Source organism: Channa argus, chromosome 14, assembly GCF_033026475.1.
Source record: "Channa argus isolate prfri chromosome 14, Channa argus male v1.0, whole genome shotgun sequence".
In the NCBI taxonomy this organism is placed as follows: domain Eukaryota; kingdom Metazoa; phylum Chordata; class Actinopteri; order Anabantiformes; family Channidae; genus Channa; species Channa argus.
In genome coordinates this window covers 17,613,306-17,629,308 of record NC_090210.1, presented here as the reverse complement: position 1 = coordinate 17,629,308, position 16,003 = coordinate 17,613,306, and the positions used below count along the sequence as shown (strand labels likewise).

Genomic DNA, 16,003 nt, shown 5'->3' with positions numbered 1-16,003 from the left:
TGATCAAACATTAATTTTTCGGGCTTCAAATGTATTCTTTAGTTAGTGGCAATGAAAAAGCAAATGTTGGGAAATAAAAAACCTGTGAAACTATACTTTATAAAAGAACGGTTTTATTATTATTTTTGCTGTAAATTGCAAACAAACTTGTGAGAAATATGGGAAAGAATTTCAGGGAATTAATACAATAAGGACCAAACATTTCAGTTTGCGTGTGGAATAAAACCAGCTTTGCTGGTAAAGGTATCATTTGATACACTTTACATACTGCTAGGGGGTTAATTCACTCAAGTAACCCATTTGAAAAGTGGTAGATTAAGAAGCATTTCCAGTGAACTGCACTTGAGTAAGTGCGAGAAACGAAATAGATACATTCCCAAAGTCTTGGTCAAGCACTTGAGTTAATGTGTCACCACCATTAACTGAGCTCCTATTTTGTTTCCCCTATGGTTTCCTACAGAAGTAAATAAAAGCAGCCGCCATTTCAAACTATACTAAATAAGTAAACATATGACGGATGCTTCATTTGTACAGAAACTTTAAAGCAGTCAGTCAGCTTTGTTGGACGCACTTGCACTGCATCATGTTATTCCCACAATGCTTAGTGGTAGTGGAGGAGGAGGAGGAGGAGGAAGGGCTCGTCCAGGTCTCCTCCTTCCGTCGGTTCCTTTTTTTTTTTTCCTCCCCCGGTGCGTGCACTTGTTACGTCTTCTTTTCCCTGTGGGAGCTGTGGAGAGATGCTGTTTCAGTCCCTTGATTTCAACTGGTAGTAAACGGAGCGTGTGGCCCACTTTACTTCGACAACAGGTAACACGAAAGAGCCGTTTGGTTGTTTAAATATTTGCGTTAATACACTTTAAGGACGGACGCGACTAACTTCCAAACGCCAGCAAGTCAACTAACGTGAATGATGTAGAGTCGCCGCAGGTCAACTGACAACCAAACTTCACTTTCGGGGAAACAGCCGTTTGCCAAGCGGTGACCTTGCTTCGCTCCTTCTCCTTTAATCGACGGTACCTGGGCAAGTGACCCAAACTGAGATTGCAGACAAGGGGGGAGGGGGGGTCGGGTGCTGTCAGCTGGTGTCAGTTTGGTTTCTATTAAGCTCTCGTCAGCACAAAAGTAACGCTGGCGTTAGCGTTACCAGCTAAACCCCCACCCGTCAACCAGTAACTAACTTGGCAAACATCAGGTGGCGAAGCTTTCAGCCGCGGCCACTCCTGTTCCGACTCTTGACCATTCACCTGTTTGCTTTAACGCACCTGTCTCTGTTTGTTTAATCTGACGTTTATTTTAATACATCAGACTCTGCTAACGTCATGTTTACCGACCACCTTGACATTCCTCACATTCCCAATCTGTTAATACACAAACTGGCTTGTGATTCTTTTTTTTTTTTTTTTTTTTTTTTTTTTTAATTATCGGCTTGCAAATTCTCCCTTCAAAATAATGATTGTGTTTTTTTGTGGTTGGTTTAGTTAGAAATGAACAATACAACATTTAGTGTTTCCAGTCAACTAAAAATAAAGGTGCTGCGTGGGGGACTACTGTACTGTGACTGTATTTAAACCTCACTGTGAACTGCAGCTCAAATATATTCTGTGACAATAAATATTTATCAACTAGTAAGTTTTCTGTAGCGTGTACACTGAAGTTGGAGCTGTTGATGGGTTACTTTGTAAGTTAAAAGATAAATTTAAGTTCAAAGAGATGACAGCAGACACACAAGACGACCACAGCATTGCAAAACAACCTCAAGATAAAACAGATGTAAAACAAGACCTTTCGAAAGGGAATTTACAGAAAGTTTAGTTTAGTTAGTTTGAAAGTCTTGGAGGTCACTTAAAAACCAAACAAGCCCAAAAGGAGAAACAAAGAAGCACTTGCAAGGAAACTACAAGAGCACAAAGAGGCACAAAGCAAAAACCCATTAACAGATGTCAGTCGACCACAGAGACATGCAAAATTACCAGAAGCTACGACGGTATCATGGAGCTGCGTGAATTAAACAAACACTGTTTCCGCTGGCTTTCGCAGTTAAAAAGGGGCAGCGAGTAGCATCTCCAGCATGATTTTACTGTATATGACAGTATACTGGCCCGTTCAGCACCATTAGTAATGTAGGGTTGTTACAGAAACCATTCAAACAGTGGTGCTATGTTTTCTAACTCTACAGGTTCCAGAGTCAGGAATGACTGTATTAGGAAACAATTTACTGAGGCAGATGATGGCAGCATTTGGCAGTAGCTTCAGTGAGCAACACACGATTTTATTTTAATGAATGTCTGTCTCAATTAAAAATTATTCTAAATGGGTTTTACAACCTTTTTGTGGCATGACACAGTTTTTACTCTCCTAAAATGGGCTCTTTGTACCACATATGAGAGGGAAAATCTTCTGAAACTGGACGGCCATTACAAAGCTTTCACTTTCAAAACAATCTCATATGCTTTCAGCCGGGAAGTCTTCTTGATTAGTACTCATTATGCTGGGGTAGTATTACCTCGTTCGCACGGTCAACTGACAACACAGATTGGCATGCACTTATGGCTCGCTAAAGTCAGGGTAGAAACACAGACTAAGATAATTAGTAAAACTGTTTCTTAAGGCAGGCGCAGGAGAATGGAAAGTGGAAGTAATACTTATTGCTGTGTTGAAGCAAATGTAAATGATTGTGTTTGTCCGATCTGTTGCTTTTGACAAATTATGTGTGATGTGAACATAGTGGGGTAGAGTGGCCGCCTACAGACCCTGGGCAAGACATGGAATCCCCAACAGCCCATCCCCAGCCCCTCAGTGCCGGTCTGAAGCCTGGTAGAAATTGGGGAGGGTTGCAACAGGAAGGGCATCCAGCGTAAAAACTGTGCCAGTTGACCCTGAACTCACAGGATAAAAATAAATAAATAAAATGTGTGATGTGAACATGCCTCCAGGGTGTATTAAAAACATGAGCAACACGGATCACTGGTTTCTTTTTATCAATCCACTTTAAGACATTCATCATGCTAAATGATGAGGTGTTATTCACTAGTGGTACATGATCTGAGAGAAGACCACCAGGGGCCTTTGTGCATGTCCTGAGGCAGGGTTGAAGTGAAGAGAACTCCTCCACACAAACGCAACTTTTCGTTTTCTTTTTTCTTCCCTTCCCTTGTTTCGGTCCTCTTCAGGTTACTTGGAAGACTTGCTGGTCTTGTTTTGTCTCTTTAGGGTATGAACCGTCTTTCATGCCGCTCTGTTACCTTTCTACCCAGTCTGGGTGAATCATTTGAGGTGTGGTTGGTCCTCAATACAGGGGCTGAACCATACAACCAAAATATGGCTAATTACATACAATGAAGCTTAGAAACAACTGTTTAAGGAAAGTAATACAATACAAGGACCTGGGGGAAAGCAAGCGGTGCCGTAAAGTAGTTTGTATTCTGAGGAGATTTCTAGTTCCTAAATTTAGAATATGGTATACAGCCAGAGGCTGCATCACCTTTTTGGTCTGGTGTGTGTACACACTCACACCTTTATGAACAGTCCAAAGCATACACTTATAATATTAATATTTCTATACCAGAAAACAAAGAAGTGTTGGGGAAAATATTCAGGAATCTTAATGTTACAGTAACAGACTAAGTGAATAATTAAAAAATTATTATGCTAATTTTTCTGCTTAACAACTTGTCAATTGTTAACTAATTATTAAACACTGCGTGACATGTTGGAAAAACTTGGGTAAGGCTTCAATCTACATAACAGGACATTGTTATTGAGTTAATGTCTTTTTCTGAGAAGTCGTATAATCCACATCAGTAAAGTCTAATATAATGATGTCCATAAGTGGCAGCACTGACGCTTTAGTGCCAAGCCAGACAACCCGAGTTGCAGCTATAACCAGGTGCTGTAAGCATTTGTAAAACTCAAGTGTCAACTGGTGTGGAGCCTTCCAGCTTTGGCTTTCCACTTATAGAAGTGGGGTGAAATCTAAAATATGTTATGGTTAGATTTTCACAATGCATGTTGGCCTGTTTTTGTTTGTTTGGTCTTTTTTTGTATATATATAAACAAAACTGTATCCACAAAGTAGTATGCTGAAGACTATGATTTTGTTTTGTCTTTGTGTGTATATAAAACAAGTGAGACAACGCTATAAGGAGAACTTGTGTCTCAACTCTTTTTACTGGTATCCAGTTTGAAATAGTTGATTTAAACATTTTGGTACATTTCTGGCTTTTTTTGTTTTGTTTTTTTATTTTTTATTACCACCTGCTGAATATGGCTACTTCTTTTCAGAGCTACAAGCTTTGTTAGTTCTGCTGTCAAATCGGGTAAAGGCATTTTACTAAAGAGTAAATTGATTGCATCTACTGTTTAGGGCCCATTATTATGTCCACTCACAGGCACAGTCAGCAGTGAACTGCTGCAGTAAAACTGTGGCACACTCTACTTTCTGTTCAAGTTGGCTCCGAACTCAGTCAGTCCGTGTGCCAAGAATATTCAGTGTCTATGGTTTTTTAGTTTCGTGCACCGGATTAAGAGAACTGTATTATTTTTCCAGTGTCACGAGGAAATTGAGGAAGACAAAAAGGCGGAAGTGTATATGAACCGTGACAGTCATTCTGTCACAGATGAAGTGATTATTGGCTAACTTCTACTATTCCATTTTGTTTTGCTTTTTGCATGTAACTTTTGGGAACCTGACCTTTTTGTCTGAACAGAGCTTGTTTTGTGGTGAATCCTCTGAGCTTTTGGCCATGAAGTCCTCTTGATTACTGTAATAAAAAAACATTTACTCCTAACTTTTTGGAAAGCATGCTTAACTAGTAAGCAGTCATAAAGAGGCTTTTCTTTACCACTTACTAAAATAAAATCTGAGGGAAAAACTTGATGAATGAGAAATATCCAGAGTGGAAGAGTGAACGGTACATTTAGATTAAAACAGCTTTAACAACAGGAAATGTTAATTCATGGGCAAATAGCTACTGTAATGTCGCTCTAATAAATCATGTCATTTGAAGCTGCTGTAACCATAGTGCAGCTCTGTTCTCTCCACAAATGTTTTTGTTATGTCTTTGCCCTAGAGTTGGTCTGACTTGTGCTGTTCTGTCATGGTTTGTCAAACCAGTTCCCTCTCCATGGGGCAAGTCTTTGAAAAGCATGTTTGGATTTAGCAGCAAGAAATGCTTTCTCTTCTCAATTCTGCTCCTTTTTTTCTTTTGTAGGTAGCTTGTTTTCTGTTTGAGGGCTTGTGAATCAGCAAAGTGGCCCTTGATCACAAATGATTCAGGTATGTTTAGTTGAATTTTCTTTGTGGAAGTCCTTAAAGGACACTTTCATTGATTTTTGAACTTGCTGCTTTTGTTTCTAGTACGGGTAGTACATGTGCATAAATGCTTTGAAACTCACCTTTGACTTTTCTATATCAAAATAAATCCAGATGCCTCCAGAGGACATCACTGTAAAGGAACCTTCAGTTCAGATTATGTCAACTAGTTGCTCTTACTATGGACTTTGTAATCATAGCCAAACTGCTTTTCCAGAGATCCCCCAGATGACATCATCTGGAGGAGTTTTTCAGCTAGAAGTAGAAAAATATTTTAACAAAGGGAGGTCATAGGGAAGTTTAAAAAGCCTTAATGTACATTTACACCCTAAAGTAAAGCCATAGAAAGTAAGTTGAAAATTGGTGAAGTGACCCTTTTTAAAGGATATCTTCAGTTGTTTTGTTAAATAGTGGTGCTTATGAACAGTAGGATTAAAGATGTTTAAAACCAACACTAAATCCTCTCAACTCATGATAAGTTTTTAGCCAGCAGCCTGGACTTGCTTGTTTGTTGGCGTGATAGACGTCTGTTGTGTAGACATCAGTTAACCTTTTAACCCTTGATGTCCTTGTTTCTCTCAGTGGTGCTGAGAGAAACTTCATTCAATGGTATAACCTTGTGGTAATGTGTCATACAGTTCTATGTTGATGTTATGCAAAACTAACTACGTTATCAAAATAAATGTAATTAAGGATTATCCAGTTTGGCATTTTAATGATTTACCTATTAAATTAGCTGATAAAATATATTGTTCCATATGGTCTTTACTTTTAAGTGTTTTGGGAATTTAAGAAATATCATTTGTCTTTAGAAATGTTAGGAGGTCTACTCTAGTAATGAAAACAAGTTTGCTGCAAATTTCCAAGTTGTCTTTAGTCTTTTACACTGAATTTCTTTTCCTGCCCCTGTTACTCACAGACTGCTTTTCTCTATCTGCATCTGTTTATTTGGTCTCTCTCAGCACTGGGGAGAGTGTTGTTCCCCCAGGCTCCAATGGCTTCCTCGCATGTCTCCATGACCCTGGCATGACTGTGACCCCTAAAAAACACAGTGCTCAGCCTGCTTCTTCTTATTATTACAAAAGTCCAAGGTTGGTAAATTTGTATTTTGATAAGTTGTTTCCTCCATGTAGTTTGTTTGGCTTGAAATTGGTTGTTTTCCAGTAAAGAATCAAATGCTGAAATTCGAACCTAGTCACAGGTTTTTCCAGGTTAATTTTTGGCCTCACAAAAATGTGATTCTTAGTCATGTCATGTTTTTTTTGTTGTTAGTCACATTTTTCCTTTTGACCTCATTATTCGTATACTTGCCAAATCAGATAGGAAAGAGTCATCATCCAAGTCTCGTGGAAGCTTTCATCATTATTTAGGGCAAGGCAGGAAAGGCGGACAACAGAATTACCGCGTGTGTGTGAGACAGAGAATGCATTGCACTGACCTCATCACATTTTAATTTACTTGTACCTTGTCTCATTGCATACGGTCCAGATCCAGTCCAGCACAAATGGATGATGTTGAAGGCCTGCGACTGAAGCTGCCCTCTGAGGATCCTGTGCCACTGAGCTCTGCCTTAGCTGAGCCCATCAGCCTAGAAGGTCAGTTAGTTATCAGTGGGAATGAGGAGCTGCTGAAGGCTCTGTTTCAACAGTGTGATTTAACGTCACTGTAAAAATAGCTTACACAAACCTCAGATTTTAATTTGGTTAATTTACTTCTATGAAGGTAAATTCTCCCCCACTAAATATATATACAAAGACATTTTTGTCTCTCCTGGTGACAAAAGTAGGACATTAAAATTCATCTTGTATGGGTACTAATGATGCACTGAGATACACACTCATATGACCATGATTGTGGGCACCTGTGGTGCAGGAAGGTAGAGCGGTTGTCCGTCAATACCGCAGTTGGTGGTTCGATCCCCGTCACTTGTTGAAGTGTCCTTGAGCAAGACACTGAACCCCAACTTAGTTGTTACCAGTGGCCGGCTGCATAGCAGCTCCCCCATCAGTGTGTGTGTATAATTTTGAGTGCCAATAGGTAGAAAGGCGCCATTCACTTGTTTCTGTAACACCTTGTGTGACTGTCTGTGTGTAATCTAGATTCCCATTATGTGGGGCTGCGAGTTGAGCTTGAAGTGGATTCCCAGGGTCTGGAGGCAGAGTCCTGGAGCACTGCCGTGGACCAGAATTATATGAAGGGGCTAAACAAAGAAGATGCAAAAAGGCAGGATGTCATTTATGGTAAGTTGCACAAGTCAAGTCAAAGCTTGAAAATGAGACCTCATGACCTCAGAAACTGAAACACTACATTTGAGATTCATAAAACCTAGAGTTATCATTTTGGTGATTACAGCTTATAGCTCATGAAAATCAATTCCACTGTCTCAAAATATTACAGATCAAATCAAATATCAATCAAAAGAGGATTTAAAATAGAAAAATGTCCAACTTCTAAAAACTAGGGGGTAGCACAAATTACTGCATCAATGCAGTTTGGCATGGAGGTGATCAGCCTGTGGCACTGCTGACGCGTTACTGAAGACCAAGTTGCTTTCTTAACAACCTTCAGTTCAGGGCTTTGGATTTCGAGGACAGAAGTTAGGGACCCCTATGCAAAATGATTCCAAAAATTGGGAGATGCGTGACCAGCCAACCAGTGTGCATCCTGAGCATTAACCAAATTTTAACTCACAGGGCCTTTTTATAGTAAACTATCAGTATGTTTAATGACACCAATAATTGTCATTTGTCTAATAGGACAAGTTCACCTCAAAACAATTTTTATGTTATGTCACTATGCCAGAGACAAATGTTCCCACATGGTTCACTTATTCAACCTAGACCTCTTTCAAAGGTATTGATAAAAATATCCCATTTTTTTTGTCACTTTCATAGAATTGATGCAGACGGAGATGCATCATGTACGCACTTTGAAAATCCTTCTTTGTGTCTACATGCATGAGTTGAGGAAGTCTCAGCTGATGGATGAAGCCAAGCTGGAGCGGCTCTTCCCAGGTGTGGAAGCTCTGCTCGGCCTACACCAGCACTTCCTTAACTGCCTCAAAGAACGACTAATGCAGTGTCAGCAGGAAGGAAGCCCAAACTATCAGATCACAAAGCTGGGGGATATCCTCATCTCACAGGTGAGGAAGAGTCATTTAAGGCCGAGGCTTTTTAAATCATTCAAATATTTCTCTGCTTCTAGCTGAAAAACACCTCTAGCTGACATCACCTGCAGGAGATTTTTTTTATCATCCGGAATACAGATAATACTGTATCTGTGGCAGCTACAGAATATCGGGATTACAAATTCCATAGTGTGCGCAACAAGATGGTATAATCTAAACTGAAGGTTCCGCCAAGTGATGTCATACTCAGGCATTTTTTTTAGCTAGAAGAAGCACATATTTTAATGTAGGTAAAATCAGAGGGAAATGGCATTCATTTATACGTACTACTCAAACAAGATCCAAACAAAGCAAGTTCAGTGTCAGTGAAGGCATCCTTTAACATAACACAAAGCAAGTACTTTTCCATGTGTGTACTCTCAACAGAAGGCTTTTGGAAATTATTGTTTAGAGTTACAGAAAGATAAAAAGGTTGATGGGTTTACTGGCTTTACTGTAAAGTTGTCTGTTATCCAAATGTTATTGATTCATATAATTGCATAATTCCCAAACACACTGGATTTTATTCATTTTTTGTAGTTTAACTAAACTGAATTAAACCTTTAAAAGCATTGATGCATGCATTTAACTGTACAGTGGAGCCCTATTCTTTGTGCAAGGATAATAGAGATTTCTAGATTAGATTGCTGATGATTTGTAAAGAGGCAGCATTAGGGGCAGCACAAGGGTCCCCAGTCTAAAAGCTGTGGGCTTATCGTGTGAAGTTTGGATGTTCTCTCCATGCTCGCTTTACATTTAAAAATACACTGCATAGAGTCGTCAGCCAAGGTGCATTCAGGGACATTACAAAGTGTAGGTCTTCTGTTTTTTGCTCAGACACTCCCCCCATAATATTGCACTGCACAGATTCTAAAGTGTACAGTGCTAAACAGGTGAAGGGGGGATAGATTTTCTATCAGAATAACTTCTGTCCAATTTTAAAGTTTCTTTAAATAGTGGCTAGTGAAAATGTTGAGTGGCTTGTAACCACCAGCTATAGTTGCTGGTGGTTAAAGATAAAAGATAAAATGTTAAAGTCAAGTGCTTTGTAGTTGTAGCAATGTAACTTTATGAATTTATTTTGTACTCTTGCTGTGGTAGTTTTCACATACACTCGGAGAATCAATGATGCAGAGCTACAGTCTTTTCTGCAGCCATCAGAATGATGCCATCAGCTTTTACAAGGAAATGTTACAGAGCAGCAAGAAGTTTCAGATCCTTATTAAGGTAAGCAATCTATTTTCATTTGTCAGTTCACACGTGTATGCGCTGGTTGGGTTTTGTTGCAGAGAGAATGCATTAGAATTTGTCTGATGCTTAATCTTAAACCGCTCACTTTTGAATGGAAAATGTTACAAGCAAGAATCAAAACACATGAGGCAACAAACCTTTTGCATTTTGCATTTCCATAATTTCTAGCAAAAAATAGGTCAGCTGCCTCTAGTACGAAGATTGGGAATTCCTGAATGTTTTCTGTTGGTCACCCAACGCATCACAAAATACCCCATCCTGGTGGAGCGAATCATAGAGAACACTGAAGGTAAAATCAGTTACCTGTCTCTGTTACTATGGTTACTGTCTTTTATTTATTACATTTTTTTTTTTTTTTGGTGACACAAATTCTGACTGGAATGATTCCTGATATAAAGTATTTTACAGCTGAAACAGGTGAATACCAGTCTTTGATACAGGGTTTGGCATTAATCAAAGACACTATCACCAAGGTGAACGATCAGGTCAGTGAATATGAAAAAGTTGTTCGTCTGAGCCAGCGTCTGGAGCCCAAATCTCTAGGTCGATTGAAGGATGGTCAGCTGCTCCGCAGAGAAGATCTGATCCAGGGCAACAGGGTACTGCTGCATCGAGGCTTTGTTAGCTGGAAGTCCTCTGGTAGACAAAAAGGTTAGTGACAAGAAGGCAGAACGATAGAAAGAATTGATAACTTTGTCTACAGATGTGTCCTGTTTTTCCTGTCTGCCTCTTGACACGCACTGCTCTGCTGTTGATAAAACGTTAAGGGACGGTGCATGAAGTTGCTGGATTGCTAATATTTTTGTTTTTAATGTTTAAATGAAGGTTAAATTCTAATAGGAAAATACTACTAAAGTGGAGAGATCCAGAGAACCAGTACAACAACATAGTTTTGTGTTAACATAAGAGTCATAGAATAACAGTCATGTGCAAGTGTATCTCTCTTTGCAACTTAAATCAAAACATCAAGCACTTGTGGTGTTTTGTTAAGCAGTATCAACCTTCCCCTCTAGATGTCAATATCGTGCTGCTTTCAGACATGCTCCTCCTCTTACAAGAGAAAGATCAGAAGCTTGTATTTGCTGCTGTGGTAAGTGCTGCCTAAACATTACTGTGTAAAGGCACTCTATCACCCCCCGGTCACATTTTCCCACATCAGACTTTATTTATTTAAAAATTTAATGATCTTAAAAAATAAATAAATATTATCATGGCTCATGCAGGACAACAAACCACCAGTGATACCCCTTCAAAGACTGATAGTTAGGGAAGTGGCCAATGAAGACAAAGCCATGTTCCTTATCTCTGCCTATATCTCCAACATGCCGGAGATGTATGAGATCCACACGAGCTCCAGAGAGGAATGTATCACCTGGATGACCTTCATACGGGGAGCAGTGATCAGGTAGGTTGATTGGAACACAGCAGAGCTTGTTTTATCCTTATTACAAGACCATGAATGTTTGAATCATTAAACTTAATAGCATCAACACTTTATGACAACTGATATTAGAGCACCACTATTAAGGTCTCCATGATTACAATAAATTCTTTAAATAGCAATTACTCCCTTTTTTTTCAGTCATATGAGTAATGGTAGTTGTCTCTAAAAGCAATATGTTTAAGTCTTTTAAAGGCACATATTTCATTTACATTTTCAGAGATTTTGTGTGACTCCAAAGTTGTGGAAAGCTCACAAATGTATGTCTTTAATATTACTGAACAAGATCTCTGTATGATTCAGTGCTCCAGAAGATGACGGATACCATGATTTGATTAACAAACTGCAACAATTTCAAGGTAAGCCAGTTAGGATTATCTTTCCATTTTTATTATAATGAACACCCAAGTTTGTATATCTTATCTCATTTTTAATGAAATTGCAATAGGAAGTTTGCAAAATACATCCCCCAAAAATTACCATTATACATTATTGCATTTTACTGTAAAAACTGCAGTGATGCTCCAATATTTTATTTAATGCTTAGAAAAATATGTGTAGCCCACACACTCTTGTTTTAGACCTTAGTAATGTTAGAGCCACAACAACCTACAGTAAAGTATGCTCCGAGTTCTGAAAGGATGAAGAAAAGTGTATACATTGACACTGGCAATAGCCAGTCACTGTATTTCTCTCTATCTACTAAGACAAAGATGTTTGCTTTATTCTGGTGGCCTTCAGATATTCTAAAGCTGAGGGATGAGCAGATAAAGCGGAGTCTGACAGAGAAGCAGAAGATCTTTGCTGCCCTCTATGAAACTGTGATGGAACAGGAAGCTCCCCACAAAGGGCTGCTGCTCAGAGGAGTTCCAACTGACCTCCACCAGGGAGAGACACTACTCAACAGAGCCATTGAAGAGAGTAAGTCGTTACTATCCAATTTTCAGAAATAAATCTTAGTTTCATGAATGCATTAGTAGAAAAAGAGTATAGAATAGCAATAGTTTTCATTGGTTATCTATGAATAAACGATTTTAATTTATCTGGATATGTATTCGATAACTGAAATATACTCAGGTCTTTTTTTCCAGTGCAACCAGGTCATGACTTAAAGCACTATTGCTTTTAAAGAGGAGATTAAGGAGTTTTCCATCTGTTGTCTACAGTGGAAATCCTGCAGACCCTGCTCTTTATAAGGATTAAACACCCAAACCTTATGGATGAGAATGATATGGAGGAGGGGCTGCTCAAGCAGGCTGAAACCTTTGTGGGGGCCGATAGTGACTCCAGTGCAAACACAATGAAAGGTAAGTTGTGTTCTTGTGTGGGTCCTGTAGCTAATAGGGTTATAACAAAACCTCATTGGGAGTCAGATTCTAACCAGGGCTGATAACATTATCACAATAATGTGTTTATGCAAAATTGTTTTCAATGCCACACTTTTTTCGATCCATTAACAGAGGTTCAGAAACTGCCAAATGATTCTTAGAATTAAATTTGAAGTCGAACAGTGCGTCATGCAAGAATAATGGTGGGCAGTAGTGACTGAATGAGTAGTAAACCTTCCATCACCCCAAAGTTTGGGGGGTGTGTGTGTGTGTGTAATGATGGTTGGTGTTCAGCTTCTCCTCATAGAGCAAAGCAGGCAGGAGCTCAGCTCGGGGGCCTCATTTATAGTTTGTTTGTTTTCTTATTTATATTTTTGGTTTTTGGTTTGTTGTTTGTATATTAGTGCTGAAAATACTTACTTTCCTCATACACAGGCCTGAACTCACTGGTACAGGGCCTCTCAGCTGCACCTCTGTCTGTCAGCCACACTACCAGAGATCCTCAGCCCCCAGAAATTGACTACTCTGAAGAGCTGGAACAATCTGTGAGTGACACAAATGTAAAAGATATAAATCTAATTTCCATAAAAAAATCTATATTACTTATATTTGCTTATGCTTTTTTATTTTTTTTGTTTAGGCTGATGATGACATATTTCCAACGCCAACTTGCCATCCATCCTCCAGTCATTTTCCAGGGGTAGAGGTAGCTCTTCGAAGTTCCCTCTTTCATCTGTACAAATTGTTGCAGAAATATTATGCTGATCCTACTATATAATTCTTTTCCGTAGGTGTGTGACAGCGTGATGAAGCTTGTACACTTGCTCTACAGCTTAAAAGTAAGATACTGTAGATTGCTCTGAAAACTTTATTGCATTCACTTAGCACCCCCTCTGCCCCTGGTGCATCTGAGACATCAAGTCAAAATAGGGAAACAATGTTAATGAAGTTTACACTGACAACAGACCCCTCTATGAATGGCTGCCTCTATATAAGGAGCTTACTGTAGCTAGTGAGGATAACCAAACATTAGAATACCGCTGGACCGTCTAGCTTAACATGCTGTACATAGTTATTAGACGATATTGACTGTTCCTGCAAGTGGGTAACTGCCGCGCAGTCATGACTAATGATAGTCGCCTGCAAATGCACATTAACAGCCAACTTATTTTCTCAACCTATTTTCGAAACATCCATTTGCTTCAAATACTGAAAGTCCTGATTCAGAACTTCAGTTTGATTTATTGATTTATTCACAGGATAAGAACGTGTTAATTGGGAGATTCTGAAACTGATGCAATAATTAGCTGATTATTTGGAGGTGTTACAGGGTAATGCCACTTGCCTCACGAAAAAGTCTTGGCACAGACAGCGGTGTGGCCTGTTTCGCCACCAATGCGTAGAGAGCACACACACTGTTACATTTGACCTGTCATTAATCTAAATCATGGAAATACCATTAGCAACAGCTGATCTAAGCTGCTGTTTGGAGGGGGGAAAAAAAATCGGGTGAGAAAATGTACTTGGTTGGCCCACCAAGGAATATAATCTATCTATAATCGATCTATCTATCTAATATAATTAATTTATGAAAATATTATATATTTTTATATACATGCAAACATCAAACATAATTTATTTTTTGGCTTCAATTGCTTTGTTTCAATTCTTTGTGCAGACACTCATTGCCCAGCAGGACAGCCAAATTGAGCTGCACCGTGCTTTGCATTTGAAGACCCAGCAACCCTCTCGTCATTACAGCAATGTGTTGCTTGAGCAGGAGAAACAGCGTAACTTGGAGAAGCAGAGGGAGGATCTTGCCAACTTGCACAAGCTGCAGGTTCTGCATCAAGAGGAGCAGCAGCGCTGGGAGACGGAGAGGGACCAGCAAAGATTACAGATCGAGACCCTGGGGGCTCAGCTGCAGCAGAGGGAGCAAGACTGCAGGAAGTTGGAGGAGAAGCTCATGGAGGAGAAGGCTGAGCTAGAAAGGCAAAAGGATGAGCACCAACAGAGCCTTGAGAGTTTGAGGGATGCAGTAAAATTAGTGGAAAAGAGAGAGGAGCGTCTAACTCAGGAGAGAGAGCGTTTGAACAAGGCACAGGAAAAAATTCACACAAAGTACATGAGCATGAGAAATGCAGGACACTCCCATTATGATGAGCCCACACAAGTAAGAAATTGGATAAGAATTTGATTCATAAATTTGTGTTTGTCTGGTCATCAGCTTTTTATTCTGTCTGAAATGTATAGTCTTTTTTTGTTTTCTTTTTTAATTGAACAGTTTAATTTTTGATACAAGTATGGCGGCTAGACTCAAGACCTAAAAAAACCTTCCACTTTCCCTCCAGTTCTCAACAAAATCAAGTGTAGTGAATGGAAGTGGGAGTTTAGTCTTCGCTCTAAAGCCCCAGCTGTCCAGCAACACCACCTCTGACATCACAGAAATTCCTCCAAAGGTACCACCTCGCAAAGAAAGCATCCTCAACCATCAAACCAAATCCGAGCGGCCCGTGCGCCCAATCAGCACCAAAAGTCAAGTGCAAAATCCTTCAGGTGTGCAGCAGCAGATTCCCGCCAAGCTGGCTGCTCCTCCCAAGGGAAAGGACAGAGGCCTAAAAACAAAGAAGTCCCACCAAAGAACGCACAGCGCAGGTTAGGACCTGTTAATATTGTCACTTACTGTTCATGTATAAGAGTTCATTTAGGAAAATAAAATGTATCTGCAAGTTTACAAGGGGCCTAAGAAAGACATTTTCTTACCTTAGCTTCAGTTGACCCTTAGCACTGAGCCGCTTGTTGGCACCACAACTACCTAGCAAAAATCAAACATTGCTTTCTTTAAAAAAAAAAAAAAAAAAAAAAAAACCTGGTCCCTGGCATATTTGTTAAGACAGAAAACATGAGAATTTTCTATCCTAGCAGAATTTTTTTAATTGTTCAATGGATTGATGAAGATTTTACTGTCAAGAAACTCATACTAAGAAGCAAAATAGTTTAGTACTCTTATCAGAAAGTACTCAAATGTAAATACTTTAACTCAGACTGGAAAAAAGTGTTACCAGGACATCTCAAAAAAACAAATTGAGCACCAGTATTTATTTTATATTTTTTACATCTAGCCTCTATAGATGTGAACCAGGTGTTACCTATCCGGGTGACAGGGAAAGAGGGAGGCAGCCTGAGATCCACCAGGAACCCCAGCCCTCACAGAATCTACGGGTCAGGTACAGTGAATGATTTTCACAAAGTCATAACTTGCTGTGCAGCTCCTCTTTAGCCAGAATCTATGTGCTGCCGTAACATTACAGGTATCTACTATGTATATTATTAATCTAATCTCCCTTCATCTAGATCTGTTCGTACCACCAGGGTCTCTCCAGAGTATGAAAACCTCTCAGTCTTTCAGCACACACAAGAGGAACATCAGTAGTAGTGAGTCTTCTCCTCCAGTGCCACCTCCTTTCCCCAAAGATGTTCCTAAAATGGGCAAAGAAAAGGTAATT

The 16,003-nt window shown here is 39.5% G+C and overlaps 1 protein-coding gene across 4 annotated transcripts in view; it reads left to right on the top strand.

The window, feature by feature from the left end:
• The first annotated feature begins 660 nt into the window (after window positions 1-660).
• The window catches only part of arhgef18a (rho/rac guanine nucleotide exchange factor (GEF) 18a), a 20,768-nt gene continuing 5,425 nt past the window's right edge, over window positions 661-16,003 (top strand). The window contains exons 1-21 of one of the 4 annotated variants that reach the window (XM_067474348.1): window positions 661-807; window positions 5,211-5,275; window positions 6,274-6,402; window positions 6,800-6,906; window positions 7,411-7,551; window positions 8,206-8,453; window positions 9,579-9,704; window positions 9,897-10,017; window positions 10,137-10,379; window positions 10,742-10,818; window positions 10,952-11,133; window positions 11,473-11,528; window positions 11,911-12,090; window positions 12,336-12,476; window positions 12,933-13,042; window positions 13,138-13,197; window positions 13,289-13,336; window positions 14,176-14,670; window positions 14,849-15,152; window positions 15,620-15,724; window positions 15,852-15,997. In XM_067474348.1, coding sequence (XP_067330449.1) covers window positions 6,338-6,402; window positions 6,800-6,906; window positions 7,411-7,551; window positions 8,206-8,453; window positions 9,579-9,704; window positions 9,897-10,017; window positions 10,137-10,379; window positions 10,742-10,818; window positions 10,952-11,133; window positions 11,473-11,528; window positions 11,911-12,090; window positions 12,336-12,476; window positions 12,933-13,042; window positions 13,138-13,197; window positions 13,289-13,336; window positions 14,176-14,670; window positions 14,849-15,152; window positions 15,620-15,724; window positions 15,852-15,997 — 2,955 coding nt within the window. In that variant the 5' untranslated portion in view covers window positions 661-807; window positions 5,211-5,275; window positions 6,274-6,337. Of the gene's footprint in view, window positions 808-5,210; window positions 5,276-6,273; window positions 6,403-6,799; window positions 6,907-7,410; window positions 7,552-8,205; window positions 8,454-9,578; window positions 9,705-9,896; window positions 10,018-10,136; window positions 10,380-10,741; window positions 10,819-10,951; window positions 11,134-11,472; window positions 11,529-11,910; window positions 12,091-12,335; window positions 12,477-12,932; window positions 13,043-13,137; window positions 13,204-13,288; window positions 13,337-14,175; window positions 14,671-14,848; window positions 15,153-15,619; window positions 15,725-15,851; window positions 15,998-16,003 lie in introns of all 4 variants that reach the window. The other 3 variants (XM_067474346.1, XM_067474347.1, XM_067474349.1) reach the window with 3 other exon arrangements.